This window comes from Eleutherodactylus coqui, chromosome 5 (genome assembly GCF_035609145.1).
Source record: "Eleutherodactylus coqui strain aEleCoq1 chromosome 5, aEleCoq1.hap1, whole genome shotgun sequence".
NCBI classification, from domain to species: Eukaryota; Metazoa; Chordata; class Amphibia; order Anura; family Eleutherodactylidae; genus Eleutherodactylus; species Eleutherodactylus coqui.
Genome location: NC_089841.1, coordinates 211826442 through 211842336, shown reverse-complemented (window position 1 = coordinate 211842336; position 15895 = coordinate 211826442). Strand labels below are relative to the sequence as shown.

At 49.2% G+C, this 15895-nt stretch overlaps 1 protein-coding gene across 1 annotated transcript; it reads right to left on the bottom strand.

Annotated features, from left to right (window-relative positions):
* Positions 1-243: 243 nt before the first annotated feature.
* Positions 244-6103, bottom strand: C5H9orf40 (chromosome 5 C9orf40 homolog). The gene is made up of 2 exons (XM_066604160.1): positions 5783-6103; positions 244-1489 (listed from the first exon to the last, which is right to left on the bottom strand). Exons 1-2 carry the CDS (start codon positions 6035-6037, stop codon positions 1340-1342), a joined length of 405 nt encoding a protein of 134 aa, XP_066460257.1. The 5' UTR covers positions 6038-6103; the 3' UTR covers positions 244-1339.
* Positions 6104-15895: the final 9792 nt, after the last annotated feature.

The following is a 15895-nucleotide window of genomic DNA, read 5'->3' as shown; positions in this document are numbered from 1 at the left end:
TTAGGCCAGACTTACACCAGTGTGTGGTTTCAGCGTATTACATGCGTGGGTCTTGCACATGTAATACGTTCATACCAATCACACGAAACGTAGGAACAAGATAAAATCACACTGTGTTCTATCTTGGCGCGCAAAATGGCGAATGGTGGCACGAGGCATTGCACACTTGCTGCGCCTCATGAGCCCAGGCTTGATGCATGAGTTGGCCGCTTTGCAAATTCAAAAACAAGTGTCCATAATAACTTGTATTCCAATCAAAAATATATATTTATTCATAAGAAAATAAATAAGACAGGAGTAACAAAGTACAATACAGCGCAGCAGGTACAGATGGCGAACACCCTCCGTGAGAAGCCCGACATTGTTGGAATGACACAGGAGAAGCTTCAGGCTCCCTCTGCATTGGCAGGACAGTAGGGTCACCTTATATCTCGGGCCGATAAGGAGAAGAGTATTCAGAGCCTTTTCCACAACCCTTAGAAGATGAAGCAGCGGTGAATATAGAAGTACTCTGAACCGTACTTCGATTGGCATTAAGCACTAATACTTTCAAAATACAAAAGCACTAAAGTTTGCGATTAGAAACTTCTGACATGTCCTGCAGGAGTTTAAGAGATCCGTGTTTTACTACTGTGGCCCTTGTAGCAGGTCTGGAAGAGTTGAGGGGGCAGCGTCTAAAAGCTGCATCCTTGTCTCAGGTCTCATTGCCCCCTATGGAAGGAGTCAGCCCTGACAGCTCCAGAGGCCAGCCTCCATTGCTGCCTCCCTCCTTTCAGTATTAAGGTGCTGTCACACCGGCGCTGGGGATTCCGCGTTCCTGCTCCATTCAGCTGCAGGGATTCCCCTTTCCCGCTGTCCGAACATTTCAGTCTCTGGACGAAACCGAACAGCACCGGATGGACCCCATTGACTATAATGGGGTCCGCCCGCTTTGCACAGAGGAAAAAGTGCTGCATGCAGCGCTTTTCTCCTTCCGGTATTTTCAGCTGCATCGGTAATGGAATCTCCGGCCGTTGGTTCCGAGGCAGATGTGAAGCCGGCCTTATCCTAACAGCCTGTATATCCAGCCATTCACTGGATATGTGACACTCTGGACCTTATACATATACCAGCTGTTATCTACATACATTCTGTACATAACCGACTCCGCATCCTGCTCCAGGAGGTTTAGAAAAGCTAGCTTGGAGGTCAAGTCCCATAAAATACATGGCAGCCCTATCCTTTATGGGCTGAAGATTCAGGCGACGTCAGTCCTGTTTTCTGGAGACTGCGAAGCAGCATCTGAAGATCAAGTAGAACTGATAGTTGTAGTTCACCATCGGCAGCAGGGAAACTCCAGTCAGTTGTCCATTTCCTCCAGCGCATCTGTCCCGGTAGACATGGCCGCTCTGTCATCACCAGCCCCATCTACTAACTCAGAAAAGTCAAGATCCGGTAAGGGAGTCCTCCAGAATTGGAATGCGTTGTATTCCTGGAACGCTTCGTCTTTCTGCAAAAACACAAGAGAAATTACTTATTTCAAGGAATAGACTTTATGGTAATTGATAGAAATACTAAAAGTACTGAAAAATATGCATTAACCCCTTAATGTACACAGCTACGTCCTGCATGTTCGGGGTATGTATGAAGGCAGATCGTAGGGCAATCTCTCTTCATAAAACGTGGGTGCCAGCTGTTTCTTACAGCCAGCACACACCCAAAACAGCTCTGATGAGCCGTGCGGCTCATCGGAGCTGCTAAACCTTTAAAAATGCTTCCATCAATTCTGACAATTGCAATTAAATCCCCCGACAGATATTCAGGGGTCCCATACGACCCCCCCCCCCACGATGATATTGCCGGTTGCTGTGCGGGTGTCATGGCAGCCGAGGGCCTTCTGAAAGGCCACAGGGCTGTCATAGCAGAATGCCTATAAAGAAATGCCTGTGGCGTGGCTTGATATAATGCCTGTCAGATAGCGATCTTATGTAATGCTATGGCATTACATCATACTGCAGGAGCGATCAAGGCCTCGTAAGTTGTTGTCCCCTCTGGGGACTAGCAAAAAAATAAAAGGTAAGACTAAAAATGTTTGACTAATTATGAAAAAAAAAAAAGGTAAAAGTTTTAACAAAACCCCTTTTGCCATATTTATAAAAAAAACTATAACAAACACATACGGTATCGCTGTGTCCTAAGTGTCCGCTTTTTAAAATAATGCATTATTTACCCCGCATGATGAACGTCGTGAGGAAAAAAAAAAAAGGCAGAACTGCATTTTTTGTGGTCACCCCGTCTGCAAGAAAAATGTAATAAAAAGCGATCAAAAAGTCGCATGTATTCCGAAATGGTACCAATGGAAACTACAGGATCGCACGCAAAAACTGAGCCCTGGCACATCTATGGTCGATGAAAAAAAAAAATAGAAAAAAGTAATGGCAGTCAGAAAATAATTTAAAAAAAATTAAATATCTGAGAAAAAAAAAAGTATAGCAAAAAACAAAAACACTATACAAATTTGGTATCGTAGTAATCGTACTGACCCGTAGAATAAAGTCAGGTCACTTTTGTTGCAATTTGTACGCTGTAGAAGCAAGATGCACCCAAAGATGGCGGAATTTTGTTTTTTCCATTTCACTCCACTTGGAATTACATTATATGGTTAATTAAATAGTATCAGTGAAACAAGTTGTCCCGCAAAAAACAAGCCCTCATACGGCTATGTCGATGAATAAATAAGAGTTATGGTTTTTTTAAAGGGGGGGGGGGGGAGGGGTGGTGACTGAAAATGGGGGGGGGGGGGGGGGGGCTGCGTCCTTAAGGGGCTGAACAAAATTAGAAAAACATGACTGCTTACTTCCGAAACAGCACCACTTGTTTATTGGCATAGTCTGGTAGTATAGCACAACCCGGTACACACTAATGGAGGCTGAGCTGCAGTACCTGACACAGGCCACATACAAGTGTGGCGCTCCATCTATATAGTCTAGTGTGGACTGAGCACCGATTTATATGAGGACACTTGCAGTCCACATAGCTACCTGCAGTAACGTCACGCCGTACGGTGCGCTGGTCACCTGCGCATGGGGCTGCTCCATTTGTTTCAATACGGCTGATAGAAGTAGCCAAGTAGAAGTGCCGTCACTCCGCCCTCTGCGGCAGTACTACTGACAACGAATGAAGCGTCACCATACGTGCCGAAGGGGGGTTTCCCACCTGCGCTGGGGGTTCCGCTTTCCTGCTCCTTTTGGGAAGCAGGGAAGGGATATCCCTCTGGCCAAAAGGCTTTGTCTCTAAACAGAACTGCGCTGGATGGACCCCACTGACTAACGGGGGTCGATTTGGTTTCTGCTCCGCTGTCCGATATTTTGTGACAGGTTGGTGACGGAGCCTCCGGCCGGAGAGTCCAGCATAGATGAGAGACCACCCTAACTGCTGCTGCATTCACTCCTCTCCCCACTGCAGGGGGGCTGCGGTAAGCCCACAGCAAGGGGTGTATCGGGATAGGGCTGTGCCACGCTCTACAGGGGCGACCGGCCGTTGGTTGGGGTGTATCCGGGTAGGGCTGTGTCCCGCTCTACAGGGGCAACCGGCCGTTGGTTGGGGTGTATCCGGGTAGGGCTGTGCCCCGCTCTACAGGGGCAACCGGCCGTTGGTTGGGGTGTATCCGGGTAGGGCTGTGCCCCGCTCTACAGGGGCAACCGGCCGTTGGTTGGGGTGTATCCGGGTAGGGCTGTGCCCCGCTCTACAGGGGCAACCGGCCGTTGGTTGGGGTGTATCCGGGTAGGGCTGTGCCCCGCTCTACAGGGGCAACCGGCCGTTGGTTGGGGTGTATCCGGGTAGGGCTGTGCCCCGCTCTACAGGGCAACCGGCCGTTGGTTGGGGTGTATCCGGGTAGGGCTGTGCCCCGCTCTACAGGGCAACCGGCCGTTGGTTGGGGTGTATCCGGGTAGGGCTGTGCCCCGCTCTACAGGGGCGACCGGCCGTTGGTTGGGGTGTATCCGGGTAGGGCTGTGCCCCGCTCTACAGGGGCGACCGGCCGTTGGTTGGAGTGTATCCGGGTAGGGCTGTGCCCCGCTCTACAGGGGCGACCGGCCGTTGGTTGGAGTGTATCCGGGTAGGGCTGTGCCCCGCTCTACAGGGGCGACCGGCCGTTGGTTGGAGTGTATCCGGGTAGGGCTGTGCCCCGCTCTACAGGGGCGACCGGCCGTTGGTTGGAGTGTATCCGGGTAGGGCTGTGCCCCGCTCTACAGGGGCGACCGGCCGTTGGTTGGAGTGTATCCGGGTAGGGCTGTGCCCCGCTCTACAGGGGCGACCGGCCGTTGGTTGGAGTGTATCCGGGTAGGGCTGTGCCCCGCTCTACAGGGGCGACCGGCCGTTGGTTGGAGTGTATCCGGGTAGGGCTGTGCCCCGCTCTACAGGGGCGACCGGCCGTTGGTTGGAGTGTATCCGGGTAGGGCTGTGCCCCGCTCTACAGGGGCGACCGGCCGTTGGTTGGAGTGTATCCGGGTAGGGCTGTGCCCCGCTCTACAGGGGCGACCGGCCGTTGGTTGGAGTGTATCCGGGTAGGGCTGTGCCCCGCTCTACAGGGGCGACCGGCCGTTGGTTGGAGTGTATCCGGGTACAGTTGTGCCCTCAGTCTACAGGGTGACCGGCCGTTGGTTGGGGTGTATCCGGGTACAGGTGTGCCCTCAGTCTACAGGGTGACCGGCCGTTGGTTGGGGTGTATCCCGGTACAGTTGTGCCCTCAGTCTACAGGGGCGACCGGCCGTTGGTTGGGGTGTATCCGGTACAGTTGTGCCCTCAGTCTACAGGGGTGACCGGCCGTTGGTTGGGGTGTATCCGGGTACAGTTGTGCCCTCAGTCTACAGGGTGACCGGCCGTTGGTTGGGGTGTATCCGGGTACAGGTGTGCCCTCAGTCTACAGGGTGACCGGCCGTTGGTTGGGGTGTATCCCGGTACAGTTGTGCCCTCAGTCTACAGGGGCGACCGGCCGTTGGTTGGGGTGTATCCGGGTACAGTTGTGCCCTCAGTCTACAGGGGCGACCGGCCGTTGGTTGGGGTGTATCCGGGTACAGTTGTGCCCTCAGTCTACAGGGGTGACCGGCCGTTGGTTGGGGTGTATCCGGGTACAGTTGTGCCCTCAGTCTACAGGGGTGACCGGCCGTTGGTTGGGGTGTATCCGGGTACAGTTGTGCCCTCAGTCTACAGGGGTGACCGGCCGTTGGTTGGGGTGTATCCGGGTACAGTTGTGCCCTCAGTCTACAGGGGTGACCGGCCGTTGGTTGGGGTGTATCCGGGTACAGTTGTGCCCTCAGCCTACAGGGTGACCGGCCGTTGGTTGGGGTGTATCCGGGTACAGTTGTGCCCTCAGTCTACAGGGTGACCGGCCGTTGGTTGGGGTGTATCCGGGTACAGTTGTGCCCCGCTCTACAGGGTGACCGGTCGTTGGTTGGGGTGTATCCGGGTACAGTTGTGAGTGAGAAGGGCGGATGGAGCGCTGGAAGCCAGACGGCCGTAATTCCCAACACAGTGGCCCGCAGCAAGTACACAATGCCCGTGCGTGCCTCAAATTACCATGTACGCGCACGTAATTGGCGCCAAGATACAACACGCCGCACTTCTTCTAGCAGACACGCTTCACTAGTGCCAACATGGCCGCCTACAGGTGATTGGTACGGAGTATAATGCGCACATGATACGCCGTGTAGAGACAACGGAACGCCCAGCGCCTCAGGTATGCTCAGCGGATGGAGACCCACTGGCGCCCCATAACACGTTGCCCATAGTAACAGGAGGGTACCTGGCACTGGAAGGCGGCTCCGCTGTCCGGGCTCACCCTGCTCTTCTTGCTGGGAGGAGGGGAGGCAGCGGCGGGGCCGTCGGTGTGCGGCCGCCTCTCGCGGTCCGTGGAGGGGACGAGCTCCGCCTTCCTCCTCCTCTTGGCGGCCCCCTGCAGGCTGGGAGGCGCGCAGCTCCGGGAGGGCAGCTCACACTGCGGCCGCTTACACGGGGGCAGCAGGGCGAGCAGCGGCGGCTCACACTTTCGCTTCGCCATAGCCGAGCCCGCACTCAGGTGTGAGCCAGAGCCTCACGTGGGGCTACATGTGTGCAGCGCGCACCATAGAGCTGCAGCTGCTGAGCAGCGCCCTCCAGCGGCGCCTCCTCGCGTTACATGTGACAGGACTGTGATGTTATATGAGCCCCTCGGGGTCCCTGCGATGGGAGGGATATTGGGGGGATTTGTCCAGCTAAATGCTCCCCACTGTTGGCTACATTTGCAGTAGAAAGCTTGTGAGCACATTTATTGGGTGGCGTAAGGTTGCCTGATCCGTCCGTACGGAGCGATTCATTGTGCGAACGATGTCCGTTCGCTGGTGCAGCCTGTTTATAAAGGCAGATAAATCGTAAGTCGCTCGCATTCACTGTAAAATAAATGAGAACGACTAAACGCCCGCTGTTTACACGCAATGATGCGTCAATGAGCCAACAATGGTAAAATGAACGACGAACAAGAAGCAATAGAATCCTCGTTCGTTGTTTAACAGTCGGCCGTGTTTACAACGAACGATTATTATTCAAATTCGCACGATCCAACGATTTTCTGAACGATAATCCTTCAGTTTAGAAGGGCCCTTAAAGTTACTAGAGATTTGTGTGAAAAAGGAAGAGTTGTTACATAGTAACATAGTATGTAAGGCCGAATGAAGACAATGTCCATCTAGTCCAGCCTGTCTATCCTACTGTGTTGATCCAGAGGAAGGCAAAAAACCCCAAGGCCAGAAGCCAATTAGCCCTTTTGGGGGAAAAATTCCTTCCCGACTCCCTAATGGCAATCAGACTGTTCCCTGGATCAACCCCTAATAGTTCCTACCTGCCTGTATACCAGGATTGACACTTATCCTAACATTTATATCCTGTAATATCCTTCTTCTCCAGAAAGACATCTAGTCCCCTTTTAAACTCCTCTATGGATTTTGCCATCACCACTTCCTCCGGTAGAGAGTTCCACAGTCTAACTGCTCTTACAGTAAAGAACCCCTTTCTGTGTTGGTGATGGCACTCACTCAACTTAAAGATGTATAAAAAAAAACAGCGCAGTTACATCTGCACTGAAATCTCGAAGATCGCATCGCAGATCCGGCGCAAAATACCGCTAAAATGACGGCAGCTGAACAGAAACCAAAAGGGCCTCATTTTATCATGACAGTTGGATTACCTGAATATCAACTTTTATTGATATGGCGATCCGATAATATTTCCTGATGTTTTCACAACAGTTTGATTAACAAAATATTATTTTCTATCGCTTTGACTTGGCTCCAGATGAAAGGCCTATTAAACTGACCTTAGAAACGCGTTGAGCTCGAGTGCGAGAGCTTGATATAGGAACAGATAGGGCATTCCTAGAAATACCTACCCCGTTTCCCTGAAAATAAGACACATCCTGAAAATAAGACATGGCATGCTTTTTCAGAATTTTTGAGGATGCAAAATGATTTTTCAGGCTTTTTGAAGATGCTTGAAATATAAGCCCTACCCCAAAATTAAGCCCTGCTAACAGTTAATTAAAAAAGTCAATTTAAATAGTGTCCAAGCAGCTATAACATGTAAAAAAGTTAAACCTTTTTGAACAAATATTAATATAAGACACGGTCTTATTTTCAGGGAAACGCGGTAGCTTATCCAGAAACAGTTAGGGCTTCTTTAGGGGTGTCAGCTAGGGTCATTTATCTGACATAACAATAGACCCTAGCACCCACTTGAAGTTCTCCAATCAGCCCAGGATCTTTATAGTGCAGCATCTACATTAGACTAGAGTTAGTATATATGCAATATGTCGCTACGGACTATTAGTACACTGCCACTGGGAGGTTGCTGCTCAGATCCGCATCCAGCTGTAGGCCCATGTTCACATTTTTGACAAGTAATCGTGCGTCACTGTTAATTATCAATACACTGTCAGTGTGAAATGAGTGTTCCATTATAATTAGAGATGAGCGAACGTACTCGGTAAGGCCGACTTCGCAATCAAGCACCGCGATTTTCGAGTACTTCACTACTCGGGTGAAAAGTACTCGGGGGCGCCGTGGGTGAGCGGGGGGTTGCAGAGGGGAGTGGGGGGGAGAGGGAAAGAGAGCTCCCACCTGTTCTGCGCTGCTACCCCCTGCTCCACCACGCCACGCCCCGCCTTACCGAGTACGTTCGCTCATCTCTAATTATAAACCTATATGTCAGGGGTGTCAAACTCATTTTCACTGAGGACCACATCAGGCTTATGGTGACCTTCAAAGGGCTGATTGTAAGGCCGCCTGCAGACGGCCGGGTTGGACCCCGCTGTGAGAATTCTCGCAGCGGGACCCGACCTGAGCCCCTGCAGGAACCAGCACAGCACTCACCTGCTCCCGCGGCTCCGGCTCTGTGATGCGCCGGCTGCCGGGCAGGCGGCGCATCACAGAGTGGAGCCAGCAGCCGGGGAGTGACATTTCTGTGCGGGGCTCTGCGAGATAGAGCATGCCGCGATTTGTTTTCTGCGCGAGATTTCGTTTGGACAAATCGCGGCCGTCTGCATAGGATTGCGTTTTCTAACACAATCCTATGGCAGCTTCCACGAGCGGAAATTCTACGGGAAATCCCGGGGTGGTGGGGGGAGGGGGGACAGTACAGTAAGGGGTCGTTCACACAAGCGTATTTGCGTACATAACATACAGTGAATAGAAGCCGTTGATTTCAATGAGTCCATTCACATGATGTATATTTTCACACAGCATGACCTATTCTGTTACGTACTACGCACCCCGATAGGCCATTGAAGTGAATGGGCCGCGCAAATCCGTGGTGAATGTGCAGGAAACCTGTGTATTCACTGCACATTTGCGCACCATCTCAATGGGCCCATCTGCGTTCCTTTTTGCGTACGCAAATATGCAGGCAGCATATTTGTGCGATCCAAATACAATTACACCTGTATGAACAAGCCCTAATAGTGACCCTGATAGTGGCCCCAGTAAAAATAACGACCCCCACAGTGGCCCAATTAGTAATATTAATCCCCTCAGTATTAATACCCCCATAGCAATGTTAACCCCCCCTCAGTAATAAGCCCCCCCCCCCCCGACCCAAATACTTACCTCCCCTTGCTGTCAGCGCCGCTCCCCCTCTGCTCGCGCTAAGCCCGGATGCACACTGACGTCAGTGTGTGCGCCCAGCACGCTTCCTCCCTGAGTCCTCTCCTGCAAAACTGATGAGCAGGGGACTCACGGGAGGAGGATCCCGACTACACACTGACGTCAGTGTGCGCCGGGATCAGCGGTAACAGCGCGATTACTAGCGGGGAGCTGGGCATCCCAGCTGGTAATCGCTGCAGTGATGAGCGGCGTCGGCATGCCGTGGGCCACATAAAACGAGGCAGCGGGCCTTGTGTTTGACACGTGCTATATGTGAACACATTTACATGTGACAAGTAACCTTGTTATTACAGGTGTGGCAAACATAAGTCTCAGTACCCCGAGTAATAAAAGCAATTACCATCCGCCTACAAATAGGGGTTATTTATTGCTTGGGTTGCCTCGTTTGTACATTAGGCTGTGGTCTTATACAGAGGATGTTTCTATAACCTCGTGCCCGGCAGCCATAGTAATCACTCTACGGCTACTCGACACGGCCGTATAAGGGCTTGTTTTTTGCGTGGCGAACTGTAGTTTTTGATGGTGCCATTTTTGGGTACATAAACTGTATTGTAAAACTTTCTCAGAGGGTAGGCAGTTAGAGTCAAACTAATAAATTTAAGGCCCAATTCACAGACGTGACATATTAAAACTCAAATTTTAATAAGATACGATTAAAATACGAAAAAAGGGGCACTACACTGACAAACATACAAACACAGAAAACCAGGTAAGGTAAACCACAGAAAATAGCGGTACCCGTAACAACCTGGATTTATGACACTCGATGAATATTATCTCGGACACTCCACCAGACGAGAAACAGAAAGACCCCAACAGAACCAGAGTGGGAATTGAACAGGCTCATTTAATTATAATAGTACAAGAGCCTAATGGAGTCTTTTGAGATCTCAAGGCTCCACTCTGTCTCTGTGAGAAGGCTTGTTAAATGAGTGTCTATTTTATACTTCGCATCGAGCATATATCGTTCGATGCAAATTAGAATTTGCAGGTCCTATATGGACAAAATTTAGTGGGGTGTCATGATGCAATCACCCGACATTGATACTTATAGAACACTCAGAAGCCAACAGTTCGAAGTGAAAAAAAAATAAAAATGCTAAGGGTCAGAACTAGATATATTGTACTGGTAGTGTTTTTCTCCAGATGTTTGAATACAAGACTCTAGGTAATCAAGAGGAAATGTATGTACGATTGTACTTTCTACCTCTATATGTTAGAAATAGCTGAGGATAAATGGTACAGTGATGGTATCTGCATTTAGCAGTTGATGCGAAAAATTAGTACTTTAGACTCTACGCGTTTCACCACATAGTCTTTGTGGATCATCAGGAGATATAGTACTCGAGTTTTGGATAAGGTCTTCTCACAGAGACAGAGTGGAGCCTTGAGATCTCAAAAGACTCCATTAGGCTCTTGTACTATTATAATTAAACAAGCCTGTTCAATTCCCACTCTGGTTCTGTTGGGGTCTTTCTGTTTCTCGTCTGGTGGAGTGTCCGAGATAATATTCATCGAGTGTCATAAATCCAGGTTGTTACGGGTACCGCTATTTTCTGTGGTTTACCTTACCTGGTTTTCTGTGTTTGTATGTTTGTCAGTGTAGTGCCCCTTTTTTCGTATTTTAATCGTATCTTATTAAAATTTGAGTTTTAATATGTCACGTCTGTGAATTGGGTATTGTAAAACTTTGATTATATTTTTTATGATAATAGGGAGAGAAAAAGCATCAATTCTGCCATAGATTTTTTTTTTACAGTGTAGGGCTGGATTCACACGAACGTATATCAGCTTGGTTTTCACGCCGAGCCGATAAATGTCTTCCTCATCTAAAGGGGGGTGAAGATGGAAGAGCCAGGAGCAGGAACTGAGCTCCCGCCCCCTCTCTGCCTCCTCTTCGCCCCTCTGCACTATTTGAAAGGAGGCGGGACGGGGGCGGGGCTAGGTTCCGCGAATTAGCCCTACCCCGTCCCACCTCTCCTTATTGCAAATAGTGCAGAGGGGTGGAGAGGAGGCAGAGAGGGGGTGGGAGCTCAGTTTCTGCTCCTGGCTCTTCCATCCTCCCCCCCCCCCCCCCTGCAGATGAGGACGACGTATATCAGCTCGGCGTGAAAACCGAGCCAATATACGTTTGTGTGAATGCACCCTTAATCATACAGCATAAATGACACAATACGATTACGATACCAAAATTCTTAGATTTTTCTTAGATTTTTCCAATTTTCTGCAATAGAAACCCTTTTTTAGAAATCTTTTTTTTCTAAATCGCTGCATTCAAAGTCCTGTAAATTTTTTATTTTTCCATGGACGGAGCTCTGTGAGGGCCCTATTTTTTGTGAGACAAGCTGTAGTTTTTATTGGTACCATTTTAGGGTACATACAGCTCCCTCTGTGAACCCTTCTCATGCCGCGATCTACATCGATCACAGCAGGAAAGAGGCTTAACAGTGGGGGGCACATCTCCGATGCACACCCGCTGTTGCAGCAGGAGGCCGGCTCTTACTGATGGATAGCGCAAGATCGCTTATGATCTCGCACTATCCCAAGGATGTAAGTTTACGCCCTAGAGCAGGTAGGGGTTAATAAGACCCAAGTCATCTAAGAAAGGTTGACTTCATTGAAATTTCAGAATCAGAAACATCATTTTGTGGAGTACAATCCCATTTACTAGAGTCTTGCTCCCCAAAAGGATATTTTGGCGTTACACTCCAGGGTATTCTTACCGTCTATTGCCAGCCACTCCGCTGTCAGAGCCTCTCTGGTGCACAAACACTGGTTTTAGCCAGCAAATGGCACCGTTGTATAGCAGCAAAAAGAGAAAGCCTTTTTGGAAACCCTGAATCAAAAATTGGATTGGAAAGGGTTAAGGACAGTAACCCCTTTTTCTAAGGTGCTGAATTTAAATTGCATTATCGAGTTGCATTTGGTATTACAAAAGGAAGCAGCATTTGAAGTAGGTGCAACATGCCCAGACTGGCCTTCTGATATACAGAGCTGATTCCAAGTGGGCCTCTGCCCTCGACCAGACAATGGGCCTCTGCCCATAACTTGAAAAGCTAAAAAAAAGAGAAAGCTGTGACAATCCCTTTAGTAGTAAAAATAGTGCCACCATATAGCTCCTTTGCCCCAAAATGTGGCCCCTATGTTAAGTGATTACTTCAACACATACTCTGCCAAGCATGCATGTGTTCTTTATGGGGAAAGGGGAATAAGCCACTGCTAGGCACCTCTGGTGGTGGCTTATCACCCATGGTAAGAATGGTTCAGGCATGGTGATATCCAATAGGTCTGACCCTTCTTTTACACCTCCCACTCTTCAGAAACAATAGATTATTAGGACACTTCCAGTTCTGGGGAGAATATTGAATTTTGTGAAAGTTGACGGAGGAGGGTACAGCCCAATTATTAGGCTATAAGGGCTACCATAAATATCTAAAATTCAATCAGGGTAGACCAGGTCAGTATGTAAAGTTTTAAGAGTGAGAAGATGGACTGAAAAGAACATAACCTGGTTCATGCTGTTCCATCTTTATCTGACTCAGACGTTTTATGGATTGGTGGTTCTGTTTTGTACCACTTCTTTCCATTTGATCATTTGCATGTTGGTGTCGGCTTTGATAATCCCAAGCCAGCACGCCTTGTGCTGATGAGGTCTTCTTTGGCTGCCGACCGCTCAAAGTACGGGTGCGTTCACACGAACGTATATCGGCTCGGTTTTCACGCCGAGCCGATATACGTTGTCCTCGGGTGCGGGGGGGGGGGGGGGGGGATAGAAGAGCCAGGGCCAGGAACTGAGGCTCCCGCCCCCTCTCTGCCTCCTCTCCGCCCCTCTGCACTATTTGCAATGGGGAGAGGCGGGGCAGGGGTGGGGCTAATTCTCGGACCTTAGCCCTGCCCCGTCTCCTCTCATTGCAAATAGTGCAGAGGGGCGGAGAGGAGGCAGAGAGGGGCGGGAGCTCAGTTCCTGCTTCTGGCTCTTCCATCCCCCCCTGCAGAGAGACAACGTATATCGGCTCGGCGTGAAAACCGAGCCGATATACGTTCGTGTGAATGCACCCGATTACTGAGGTTTCTCATAAATGAGTTTGCATTATGTGGTAAAAGTATGGGAGTCTCCGTTTTGTAATTTTGCCCTCCAATGAAAACTTCGGTTTGATGTGGCCTAAGACTGTAATTCTGCCTGACTATCTTTCGACTACATCAAAGATGCATGCCGAAAAGATGTTTTTAGAAACGGTGAAGGGATTGCAACAATTTTTTTCTTTAACAAGTAAAATATACAACGATCAGCTAGTAATGTACAGCAATAAATTGAGACAAGAAAAAAAAAAGGATGTAATATAACTAGAGATGAGCGAACGCGTTCGTCCGAGCTTGATATTCGTGCGAATATTAGGGTGTTCGGGATGTTCGTTATTCGTAACGAACACCATGCGGTGTTCTGGTTACTTTAACTTTCTTCCCTGAGACGTTAGCGCTTTTTTTTGGCCAATATAAAGACAGGGAAGGCATTACAACTTCCCCCTGCAACGTTTAAGCCCTATACCACCCCCCTGCTGTGAGTGGCTGGGGAGATAAGGTGTCACCCGAGTATTGAAATCTGCCCCTCCCGCGGCTCGCTATGGATGCATTCTGACATGAGTTTAGGGAAAGCGCTATCGTGTTGGAGCTGCTATAGGGAGAGTGTTAGGAGTATTTTAGGTGTCAAGAACCCCAACGGTCCTTCTTAGGGCCATAAATCTTCTCTATATGCGCTCAATGGGGCCGGCGGCAGCAGCGCTGACCCCATTGAGAACATATAGAAGACAAATCCTTCTTCTCTGGCACAGCTGTAACAGCTGTAGCAGAGAAGAACGATGTTTGCCCATTGAATTCAATGGAGCGGCAATACAGCAGGTTCCACTGAATGCAATGGGCTGCCGGCGATCGCAGGATGAATGGTCGGAAAGGGGTTAAATATATAACCCCTTTCCTGCAATTCATCCAGAAATGTGTTACACTAAAAATATATATCGGCGTATAAGGCGACCGGGCGTATAAGACGACCCCCCAACTGTCACCTTATACGCCGGCAATACAGTGGAGCAAAGAATAAAAATCATTACTCACTTTTTCAGATGATCTGCGGCGCTCCTGCAGGCTGTCGCTCCTTCCTGGTTCCCGGCAGACTATTCCTTTCTCCACGAAAGGCTTTAAATCCCTGCCTCCAGAAACACATGTGCCTTCAGCCAATCACAGCCAATGACAATGATGTCATTGAATGGCTGTGATTGGCTGTGTTTCTGGAGGCGGGGATTTCAAGCCAATCACAGCCATTCAATGACATCATTGTCATTGGCTGTGATTGGCTGTGTTTCTGGAGGCGGGGATTTCAAGCCTTTCGTGGAGAAAGGAATACTCTGCCGTGGATTAGGAGGGAGCGACAGCCTGCAGGAGCGCCGCAGATCATCTAAAAACGTAAGTAATGCTTTTTATTCTTTGCTCCACTGTATTACCGGCGTATAAGGTGACAGTTGGGGGGTCGTCTTATACGCCCCGTCGCCTTATACGCCGGTATATATTTTTAGTGTAACACATTTCTGGATGAATTGCAGGAAAGGGGTTATATATTTAACCCCTTTCCGACCATTCATCCTGCGATCGCGGGCAGCCCATTGCATTCAGTGGAACCTGCTGTATTGCTGGCTCCATTGAATTCAATGGGCAAACATCGTTCTTCTCTGCTACAGCTGTTACAGCTGTGGCAGAGGAGAACGATCTTTATGCTGACAGTGGGGGGGGGGGGGCACTCTTGCCGCTATTGTGGCTTAATAGTGGGACCTGTGAACTTGAGATGCAGCCCACCATGTAGCCCCTCGCCTGCCCTATCCGTCACTGTGTCATTCCCATCACTTTCCTGAATTGCCCAGATTTTCACACATGAAAACCTTAGCGAGCATCGGCGATATACAAAAATGTTCTGGTCGCCCATTGACTTCAATGGGGTTCGTTGTTCACGGGAAGTTCGTTCCGAATAACGAACACCCGAACATTTTGGTGTTCGCTCATCTCTAAATATAACATGAAAGCATATTTGTGGGTAGGAAAATTAAGAAACAGTACCATCTAAGCATGCAAGAAAAAAAACAAACTATTTTTCGTGCCTGTAACAATAGCACCGCATACATTGAACATACTGCAATGAGACATGGAAAACTACTAGACAATTGATTGCTTTGAGTGCAAACAGCAGGTTTTCTTTTATTGGAAAAGATGTTCTTTATATCCCCATCAGTATGTCCTCATCAGGGTTTGCAGAATTTAAATTTTTTGTTGTCAGGTCTGTTTTTGGGTGAGGTAGACATTGTTGATAAGAGTTGAGCGAACGTACTATGCTGATGCTCGTTCGAGTATTACCGTACTCAATGGTGCTCGTTACTCGAACGAGCATCACGCTGTGTTCGACCCCGCCCCAGCTTTTGGCTCCTCCCCGCTGTGACGGGCCTGTTTTGGCCCCTCCCCGCCACCACGTGCTTTGGCTGGTAGGCAGGAAGGGGGTGGGAGAGGGAGGAGAGAGAGAGAGAGAGAGAAAAAACACATGAACCAAGAAAAAGAAAAAAAAAAAAAAAAAAGCTTGTGACCCGGCGTCCCACATACATGTTGCTTGCTGATTTTATTCTGTCAGTTGCACCTTGGCATAAACCTGTGATTTGTGCTGCCTGCAGATTGGAGCACTATGGATTGATAAC